This window comes from Macaca nemestrina, chromosome 18 (genome assembly GCF_043159975.1).
Source record: "Macaca nemestrina isolate mMacNem1 chromosome 18, mMacNem.hap1, whole genome shotgun sequence".
In the NCBI taxonomy this organism is placed as follows: Eukaryota; Metazoa; Chordata; class Mammalia; order Primates; family Cercopithecidae; genus Macaca; species Macaca nemestrina.
In genome coordinates this window covers 18349570-18360556 of record NC_092142.1, presented here as the reverse complement: position 1 = coordinate 18360556, position 10987 = coordinate 18349570, and the positions used below count along the sequence as shown (strand labels likewise).

The following is a 10987-nucleotide window of genomic DNA, read 5'->3' as shown; positions in this document are numbered from 1 at the left end:
TATCTCCTGCTAAGCCTGGTGGTTTTTCTGTATTAGCGAATGTTTACCATTTTGCAAGGGCCTGAGGGCCTAAGAGATTTCTGGACAAAATTCTTGAGCCACAGGCCAAGACGTGAATGGTGTTTGGGTATGTGTGAGGGAGCAGGGGTGGGAGAGTGAGGCAGAGAGGAGAGGTGGGGACAGAAGGTTCTAGGCCAGGAGGAAGACGTGAAAGTTCAGGATTCCAGGGAGCACACCTGTAGCGCTGTGAACTAGCATTTGTTTCACACCTGTATACAGAGCTAATTCTACACAAAAATCATCCCCAGCCTTAATGCATGGGGAAAGTTTCCCATACACCCAGAGGCTCAAAGCAGTTGAGGTTTGTGCAAAGAACCACAAGCCAGCACAGGCACAGGCTGCCCTCCGGGAAGACGAAAGCCCTCCCCAGATCTGACATTCAGTCCAGAGGTTTCTACAAGTTCCTTTATTAATAAAGCAAAATAGAAAAGAACAAGGTCCCCAAATGACCCATATGATTCGAAGTGCAAATTTACTCCAACCTGCAAGAGAAAACGAATGGCAGGTCTTGACTGCAGGGGCCATGGAAATTTGGGGTGATTAAATTGCCTTTGAATCACACAATTGTAGCAGCTGAACCATATCTGATTAACTCTTTGGTCTCTGTTATTGGAACAAAACCAGTGCTACGCCTGCAGCCGCCAGACTGCAACCAGAAACACAGTTTGGGGTCAGAAGACATTAAAAATCACAATAAAATAGGAGGAATGTTTTAAGTCAAGCAACTGAATCAAGGCACCTTTTTTTAAAAAAGCAAAAAGTTGTTAAAAAATATTCCAGAATAGTAGATACTTCAAAAACCAGATTACAGTATATATCATTTTGCTGGACATTTTAGTCTATTTTCTGCATACATAGTCACACATTCTTTACCCTCTCCCAACTTATACGTGCTTTATCCCCTCCAGTCATGCGTTATGTAGGTATAAAAAAAATAAAGATGTATCTAAACAAGTGACTTAAAAAAAAAAAAAAACTAACGAAGGCCACAATGATAACACTGAACTTGTTTCCTCTTGAGGCACACTGGAAATGTTACTGAGGTTCATTTTCCCCGCCACTGACTCGTCTTCCTCCATGCAGACAGGGATGAGAAGTCAAAGTCTTCATCAAGGTCAAAAGCCACATGTTACAGAAAAAGTGACTTACTCCATAGAGGTTACATGAGATGCTCTGGAAGCACTTAGGTTAATTCCTTCACAGTGTTTACTAGGACGTCAATTTTGGTGGAGCTGCTGAGTCAGGAAATGATAGAGGCCGGTGGGGTGCCTCACGCCTATAATCCCAGCACTTTGGGAGGCCGAGGCAGGTAGATCACCTGAGGTTAGGAGTTCGAAACCAGCCTGACCAACGTGATAAAACCCCATCTCTACCAAAAAAAAAAAAAAAAAAAGCCAGGCCTGGTGGCAGGTGCCTGTAATCCCAGCTACTCAGGAGGCTGAGGCCCAAGAATCACTTGAACCTGGGAGGCGGAGGTTGCGGTGAGCTAAGATCATCCCACTGCACCCCAGCCTGGACAACAAGAGCAAAACTCTGTCCCGAAAAAAAGAAAGAAAATGATAGAAACATTCAGGGGTGAAGTCTGATCAGAACCATGCTTTTAGGCCAGGTGTGGTGGCTCACGCCTATAATCCCAACACTCTGAGAGGCCGAGGTGGGAGGATGGCTTGAGTCCAGTAGTTCAAGACCAGCCTGGGCAACATAGGGAGACCCTGACTCTACAAATAATTTAAAAATTCGCTGGGTGTAGTGGCACATACGTGTGGGCCCAGCTAGTTGGGAGGCTGAGACAGGAGGATCACTTGAGCCCAGGAGGTCAAGGCTGCAATGAGCTGCAATCTTGCCACTGCACTCCAGCCTGGGCAACAGAGTGAGACCCTGTCTCAAAAAACAAAAACCAAAACCTGTGTTGTTGGTACTGGAAATGGTACAAGCCGAAGAAGCTTGCACCCCAAATCCAGCAAGCAATCACCACTGTAAAGGCATGAGCGAGGATACCACTAACTCCCCAAAATTAATTTAAATGTAAGAATAAAATACAAAGAAACAAGTTATTCTGCAATCCTTCCTCATTACTCATCTGCAAACTCTGACAGAACCAAGAAGTTTACCCCAAATCACCAGGAAAGAAATGCCAGAAACTGGCCCTAAGTGGCTTGACGTAGGATCTGACTCAAAAAGAGCAGCTTGGAGATCAAGTGTCCTCCTGGAAACTGTGAGTTAAGTGTTATCTGTGGCTATGTTAATTTTTTTTTTTTTATTTGTTTCTACAATAAAACTTAGCTCTGAGAGATTAAGATGATTTGAAATATCACACCCCCAAGTATATATAACACTACCATATCCAAAACAAAACCTATGACCATATACATACTTGGGATGTTAACTGTGTAAGGCAGTGGTCGCAAACTGGTGGCCCCCAGGCTTAAACACATGTTTGGCCCACGTGGTATTTTGGACATTTTTTTTTAATTACTTGTTTAAAAATCATCAAGTTTCACTTTTCAAAAAAAAAACCTGATTTCCAGCTTGTTGCCCCATTTTTTTCTGCATGGCTGAGCAACGGTCCCCTCTTTAAAGGCGAGCGCAGGTTCCGCCCCACCTCCCACCCCGTTTCTACAGGCTGCTGAGTTTGCGACCCCTGGCTGGAAATAGCACTAAAAACGTGTTTCCTAACCCAAACCTCTCTCACACCCTCGCGCAATTTTCACTTTTCCCCTTCCCTCTCTTGCTTCACTTCCATCTGAAGTCCTCCTTCCCCAGTTCTTTGGATTTATCTTGCTTCATTCGAATTCTGCCTTCCTTCGGCTTCAGTTTCATTTTGCAAAACACATCTCCGCTCAGCCCACGATCATTCCAGGAAGGCTCCCAAGACTGGTCAGTGGGAGTTACCGAAGGGTGTCTCGCCACAAAATGACTGAGTCATCTTCCCCAAAAACATTTTCCTCCGGCACTGGCTGGACAACTAATTTTTTTTTTTTTTTTCGCTGTTGTTACTGTGGAGCCTTCTTGCATGAGAATATTTGCATATATGAATCTCTAGTACCAAGCATACACCAAAAATGTGTACATTTCAGATGAATGACATAATGGAGCCCTAATAAAATATAGAATTGAGCTTAATTTAACTGTCTTGGGCAACCATCATGCCTGGCTAATATGCCATATTATTTCCGTTGTACACAGTACATGTTTTGGTTTACTAAACATTGATCAAAATTGATCGAAATCTCTAAGTTTTGGTTACCATGTACAGAGAACAACTGCTCAGCATGGCATTTAAATAAAACAGTAATATTGTAAAAACTCACAAATACAATGCACAATTTATTTTAAAAAAATAAAATTTAAAAACCTTGAGGATGGATGAGGCTTTGGGTAATTAACCTGAAAAAAAAAAAAAACTAACAAAAGAACTACAAGAACTAAGTATGTTACCAGATTTATACTTTAAAATACTATTAAAAGAGGAACTCACTGACACAGCTAGAAATATTTCTAAAATTCAGCTTTTAAAGCTTTTTTTTTTGAGGCGGAGTATTGCTTTGTCGCCCAGGCTGGAGTGCAGTGGCATGATCTCGGCTCACTGCAAGCTCTGCCTCCTGGGTTCAAGCGATTCTCCTGCCTCAGCCTCCCAAGTAGCTGGGATTACAGGCACCCGCCATCACGCCCGGATAGTTTTTGTATTTTTTAGTAGAGATGGGGTTTTGCCATGTTGGCCAGGCTGGTCTTGAACTCCTGACCTCAGGTGATCCGCCCACCTAAGCCTCCCAAAGTGCTGGGATTACAGGGGTGAGCCACCGTGCCCAGCCTTAAAGCTTTATAATCCTTCCAACCCTTGGTCCTACTGTAGCAGACAATGAGTACAGAGGAAGCTGTGGTTGAGTATGGAAATATATATATATATGCATATATATAAAAAATATGTATATATATATAAGATCTACTATTGGCATCTATTTTTTAAACTATTTTTAAAAAATACTGTGCAGTTTCTATCTTTGCATAAAGTTAGCAGACTGACTTTTTTGCACAATGCAGTACCTTATGACCTAACATTGATCTCACAAAGCTAGGAATGACCTTTGCGAGGAACTGGCCTCAAGACAACCTCAAAGAGACGCACAATGTTTGCAGCTGCTTCTCTTTCAGCCCAAGGTTGCAAAGGATATAAGAAGCCAATGCAGCTTTGAGGAGAAGGATTCCCCGTAAATCACCTACTCACCATGATTTCCCACAGCGGGCAAGTGGATCCCCTAAAGAAAGAAGGTTTATAGAGTTCCCTCCAAAGAGCTCAGAACTTCAACAATGATTCTATTCACATCGCCATTTCTGTCTTCCAAATTTTAGCTGTAAGAGTCTGAGGAGGTACATGTTTTTATTAAGAAAAAAAAAAAAAAAAAAAAACCAATGTGTAACACTTAGACTGGCTGCATTTCCAATCAGGCAAACCCATGATGGGCCATGGTGAACTTAAAACTGTAATTGAGGGCTGTTATAAATTTGGTAGAACAAGGAAGAATTCCAGGACAGGCTCCTCCCAGCTGCAAAATACACCCAACCTGGTGATACTGATACCTAAAGAGAAAAAAGAGACAGACTGCTGTCAAGTGCTGTCTCCCTTGCTCTTTTCCTAATTTGTCTCCTCTGCCCACGACCAAGGAGTAACTGACCTTCAAGCACAGAGCCTAAGATACTGAACTATAAGTGAAATGTTTTGCAAGACCTGTGCTGAATCAACAGGTCTCTTGGACCACGTAAGACTGCCTGAACAAGGAGGAACCATCAATGGTTAGAGATCCAGCACAAACCACATGCTAAACAGCAGGCATTTCCTTTTCATCAGCTCATTAAGTTCAGAAAGAAATCTCTTTGTGAAGGAGTTTGCTAAAAACCTTAAAACAAAAACCGTTTCTGTCTCCAGCCAGCAGCCAGCCTTGGAGAAACACCTTTACAGGCAAAGCCTAAAACACATCTTTCTCCAAAGCCAACATGTTTTATGCCTTCACCAGTGTTGTCTTGAATATGTATTTGGTTGCTGCTTTGGTTCCAGCCATGTCTGGCTGGTAGTAGGTAGTTCCATGAATGGGTGTTGACGGACTGGTACATATCCCAGCTTGTGGCCTGCGGTGATGTTAGGCAAGCATGCTGGCCACTTTTCAAGGCTGTACATTTAATAATAAATATAACTGGCTTCCCTCTCAGACGCAATGCTTGGTGCTAGCAATTACCACAATATGAGTGAATTGATCAATATAAAGTGCTATTTTCTCTGGAAGTTTCTCTAATCAACTCTCGATTGCCTTTCCATCTGTGTGACTTAATTTTTTGACAATCTTGTCAAACACCTGTGATTGCACCATTTTAAAAATACATTAATATTAATGTGAACAGTGGAAATTATGTTCCTCTGAACATTAGCCCCTAAAATAGAACTTCAATTCCAGTTGCAAATAAAGATTCAGATTTTTCTTTTTAAAGACAATCAGGAACCAAGTACCTAGCAAGTAATTGTGTCAAAAACTTTAGTGTTTTTGTTTGTTTGTTTGTTTTTAATTTGGGCAGAGAGATCTGTGTCTAAAAATCGACAAGAATAAATTGTCCCTGCAGCTAGTTCTTACTTCTACTGGACTTCTGTAAAAGCCACATCCTTCTACAGAATCGGTCCACAGAGAACATTTGAACCAATTATTGGGGCTGCTGTTGCATGTTTTCCCTTAGTTTGCCCAGGACCCTCTAGTGGGTGTGAAGATGTCATATTATATTGGACTGTGCAGCGAGGAGGTGATATTTAAGCCACTAAAGCTTGTGGCAGCCACCAAATTTTTCTCTGCCTTCTGCAATCTTGCATTTAACTGGCTTCGCCGCCATTCCCACCCCCACCCAGTGAGAAAGGCTTTAGGAGCATTTGGTCAGGTGGGGGTGCTGTCAGGGTTTACGGTTCACCTTCAAGGAAGCCCTGGGTGCGCTGACTCCGGGGCGGGGGGCACCTGGCAAGGTAGCGGGGACCCCCGTAGGCCCGGAGAAGCTGGGGCAGCCTTTGCCACGTGGACAGCAAACGCGCCGCTGCAAGTTCCCGGGCCTGCCCGTCGAAAGCGGCCAGGAGGTCAACTGGGGCGGCTTCCCGCAGTGCCTTGGGCAGGGGACCCACCTCAGCAGCCGCCCCACCAGGGCCCAGGACACAGTGGAAGAGCGTATGGCGTCGCAGCAGGCAGTCCCTAAGGAACTGCACCAACTCCTCCAAACACTTCCCCAGGTGCTCCTCATCCCAGCCTTGCCCAGGGGCCCCCTTGCGCAGCAGCACTGCCAGCAGCACTGTCTTGAGCACATATGAGGACAGGATGCGTCCCCACTGGGTGGCAGCCGCTGAGTCCAGCCCACGGGCGCCCAGATCTCGCAGAGCCTTAAGCAACTGCAGGCACTTGAGGTAGCAGGCACCTGGAGCTGCCCGTTCCTGCAGCCAACTCAGCAGCTTCTGCTCCTGGCGTGCCGTGTTCACACCCCACAGTGCCTCCGCGCGCAGGCCCTCAGGGAGCTCCAACAGGGGCGCGCTGGGCAGGGGTGGCGGTGGTGGCGCCACAAGGAAGACCCCATCTCCCAGATGGACTGCGGGGATGAGACGCACAGCCATGGAAAGGCGACAGCAGCCGTAGTCAGTGCGGCAGGGCAGGATGTGTAAGGTGGGGGGCTGTTCCAGGCCACCTGGAGTCAAGGTGACCCGACAGCGCCCCTCCAGGCTGTAACGCACAGTGGCCAAGGAGCGCTGCAGATGCGACTGGAACCAGCGCAGCACCAAAGTAGCAGAGAGGTGACGCCGCCCGCGCACATCCACGCAGAAGGCATCAGCAAAGGGTTTGCAGTCCCGAAGCCAGTGGCCCCCCGAGGCCCCCAATGGTGAGGGTGGTGCCTTGAGGGCGCACACGAAGCAGCCGCGGAAGGCTGGGGCCAGCACTGGCTCCTCGCCCAGGCTCCGTGGCTCCAGCGCCACAAGCGGCGGCAGGCGCAGTGGCACCAGTACGTCGAAGCTGTCGGGCCGGCGGATTTTATGCTGCTCGTAGGCGCTGCCCACCTGGATGAAGTCTCCGCGGAAGGCCAAGGCCAGCGCTCCCCCGGGAATGAGACCAGGGGACCCCCGGGCGCGGCCAGCCCGCACCAGCTCGCCCACGATCCGGCTCACGTGCGCCTTGCTGTGGCCCAACACGTGCGGAGACAGACGCACCTCGTGCTCGTAGTAACTCTCCAGCAGGATGCTGAGGCCCGGCTCTCGGAAGTGTCTCGAGGAGAAGGCGGCGTGACCCCCCAGACGGGAAGACCCGGGCAGGAAGCGCTGCCGGACAGCGTGGCGACAGCGCAGGAGGACGTAGCTGAGGAGGAGCAGGACGGCCACCTTAAGCAGCGGGAAGCCGCCGTCCACGCCGTCGGGTGGCTCAGCCCGGGCGCCCCCGCTTCCCCGCAGGACATGGTAGAGGCACACCAGGGCGGTGCACAGGCCGGTCACCAGGGGCCAGAAGACGCGTAGATTGAGGGTGTAGTGCACCGACATGCCGGGCGCCCGGGGCGGCGGTGGCCGAGCAGCCCAAGGGGCGAGCCCCGGCGGCGACCCCAGCCCAGCATGCGCACAGCGTCCGGGCAGCCCCGCCGTCCCCGTCTCCTTCTCCGCGGCGGCTTCCCGATCGCAGGCCCGAGGGAAGCCGCCCTCCAGCTCGGCCTCCTCTCCCAGCTCAAGTGTTCCTTCCAGCTGCGGCCCGCCCTGCGCTCTCGGGCCCCGGGCCGCGCCCTGCCCCGGCTGCGCGCTGAGTCCGGCTCAGCGGCCCTCCCCGCCCGGTGCCCCCGCGCACCGCCGTCGGCCAGCTTCTGGCCCGGCCTGGCTCGCCTCCTACCCTGGGCGGCCCTCCTGGCTCTCCCGCCGCTCCTCTCCGCGCCTGACCCTGTTACTCGGACCCCGGGAGTTTCCTCTTCCGAGGGGGAGGCGAAGCCGCGCCAGCTAGCCGGGAGGAAATGCCGGAGTCTGGAGCCTAGCGTGGAGCTGGCGAGCCGGGTCGGCCCCCTCCCGGGCCTCCGCCTTAAAGCGACGCGGGGCGGCGGGAGGGACTTCAGGACGCGCTTGGAACTGGCCTCCCGCGGCCCACCCCCATCCTCCCTCCCCGAAGGCAGAACTGGGAAGGCCCTGATTCCGGGGCGGTGGCTTCGTCCATGGAGCCTCTGGAGTTGCACTCCCTTGAAGTTATACTGGGACGTTGAAAAGGAGAAGAGGGCGCACAGCCAAACTGTCCAATCCTCCCCGCCCCCACTGCACAAGTCGTGGTGGAGTGGCAGGCCCTGGCATAGGAGTGGCCCTTGCCGTCTGCGTCTGTCCTCTGTTCAAACCAGTATTCACCTAGCACCTACCATGTGCCAGGCCAGAGCCACGGTGCTGGGGAAATCGCAGTTGACAAGTTGGACAAGGTTTCTGTCCTTCGTGAAGCTTACAGCCTTTTAAAAATGGGAATCAAAAAAGGGAAGGGGCCGGGCGCAGTGTCTCACTCCTGTAATCCCAGCACTTTGAGAGGCCGAAGTGGGTGGATCATTTAAGGTCAGGAGTTCAAGACTAGCCTGGCTGACATGGTGAGACCACCCCCCTCCCATCTCTACTAAAAATACAAAAATTAGCCAGGCATAGTGGCGCGCTCCTGTAATCCCAGCTGCTGGGGAGGCTGAGCCAGGAGAATCGCTTGAATCCAGGAGGCGGAGGCTGCAGTGAGCCACTGTACCCCAGCGTGGGTGTACTGGCGCCACTGTACTCCAGCATGGGTGACAGAGTGAGACTCCGTCTCAAAAAAAAAAAAAAAAGTTGGGGGAAGGATTCCACAGCAAGAAAACGCTCTAAAATAAACAAAAGTGCTGGAGGGAGTGAGAAAGTGGTGGCTGCCCCGCGGAAGCCAGAGGATGACAGGGGTGACATTTGGCCCCAGACTTCAGCGGAACATGCTGGTTCACTCCTGTAATCCCAGCACTTTGGGAAGCCGAGGCAGCAAGAAGATCGCTTGAGTGAGGCCAGGAATTCGAGGCTGCAGTGAGTTATGATCATATCACACGCTCCAGCCTGAGTGACAGAGCAAGACTCTTGTCTCTGTACGAATAAAATAAATAAAATTAAATTAAATTAAAATACAATTATTTTCCCAGTGGAGGACAGGGGCACAAACAGGTTCAGCTCAGGCAGGTTCAGCTGCACCCCCCTTTCCCGCCCTCCCCCACAAGGTTACACAGCCTTTGCAGAGCTGGGCAGAAACCAAGGCACAGAACTCCCAGGAGGGGGCCCAGGGAAGGTCCCTTCCTCATCTGGGAATTTTGGGGGTCCTTTGTCAGGGCCTACATTGGAGCCTCAGTCCTAGGAAGCTTGTTTTGTTTCCTAACAGGGAGCACTTCCTGAAATAATCTGCTCTATTTAAATAATTGTATTTCTTTATTCACACTCATTACACCTTCTTTGCTCACACTGACCTTTAAAGAGAGCAAGGGTGAATACATTAAAACATGTTAGAGGGCTAAGCAGGTCTGCCTTCAGACCCTGTCTACTACTGTTAGCTATGAGATCATCATCTACTAGTCAAGATTCTTCAGGTTGCAAGTGACAGAAACACAGCTCCAACTGGCTTAAGCACACACACACACACACACACACACACACACACACACACACACACACACAAAATTGTATCATGTCAACTGAGATCCATGAAAGGATTTCAGGTACAGCTGGATCTAGGTGCTTCAATGATGCAGACCTGTTCTCCCTTCACTTCTTAGCTCTGCTTTTTAAGTGGACTGTACTCTCCGCAGGTCCTCTCCATATGCCCTTGGCTGCTCTAGTCTCACATTGTCTTCAGTGCAGAGGAAAAGAGCCTTTCTTGTTTTTGTTTTTGTTTTGTTTTGTTTTTTTAAAGACAGAGTCTCGCTCTGTTGCCCAGGCTGGAGTGCAGTGGGACAATCTCAGCTTACTGCAACCTCCACCTCCTGGGTTCAAGTGATTCTCATGCCTCAGCCTCCCAAGTAACTGGGATTACAGGCACACGCCACCATTCCTGGCTAATTTTTGTATTTTTAGTAGAGATGGGGTTTCACCATGTTGTCCAGGCTGGTCTTGAACTCCCGATCCCAGATGATCTGCCCACCTCAGCCTCCGAAAGTGCTGGGATTACAGGCGTGAGACACCACGCCTGGCCAGAGAGGCTTGCTTTTTTAAAAGTTGTGGTAAATGCTATGACTTGGGATCGTTTCGGGTCGTATTCTGAAGTCACCAAGCAAGGGAATGCATGGATTAGCATTGCCTGGGTAGTGCCCCACCAACCCCAATCCAAATCTATGTTGAAACCTTAACGGCCAGTGTGACTGTATTTGGAGATAGGGCTTTTCGGCAGTAATTCCAGTTAAATGAGGTCAGAAAGATAGGGTCCTGATCTGATATGATTGGTGACCTTATAAGACGGAGAGAGAGACGGCTCTCCCACCACATGGTTGCACCAAAGAAAGACCATCTGCAAACCTGGAGAAAAGCCCTCACCAGAAGCCGAACCCTACCAGACCTTGATTTTGGACTTTCTAACCTCCAGAACTATGAGAAAATAAATTTCGGTTGTTGGAGTCACCCAGTCTATGGTATTTGCAGAGGCAGCCTGAGCTGACTAATACAGTTGGGTACCCAACCCTGGAACCAAGGGGTGGAGTCAGCCCTGTTCAAACTGTGGGAATTGTGGGAAGGGGTGTCTCTCCCCCCAAGGAAAGTCATGGTGCTGTGGCTGGAAAAAGATGGATGAGATGTTTTGCTATGCAGAGATGACAGCTGGCCACCTCGTTCGGATAACTCTGTTAACCTATCTTTCCTTCTATCTCCCCATCTATAAAATGGGGTGCTACCAACAGAGTGGTTTATTTTTCCCCTGGCAGA

The 10987-nt window shown here is 49.7% G+C and overlaps 1 protein-coding gene across 4 annotated transcripts in view; it reads right to left on the bottom strand.

Moving 5' to 3' along the window:
* Positions 1–450: 450 nt before the first annotated feature.
* The window catches only part of LOC105464276 (ITPRIP like 2), a 38065-nt gene continuing 27528 nt past the window's right edge, over positions 451–10987 (bottom strand). For all 4 annotated transcript variants that reach the window (XM_071084192.1, XM_071084193.1, XM_071084194.1 and 1 more), the window contains one exon: positions 451–9169. In XM_071084192.1, the coding sequence (XP_070940293.1) occupies positions 5996–7603 (1608 nt within the window). In that variant the 5' untranslated portion in view covers positions 7604–9169 and the 3' untranslated portion in view covers positions 451–5995. The remainder of the gene's footprint in view (positions 9170–10987) is intronic.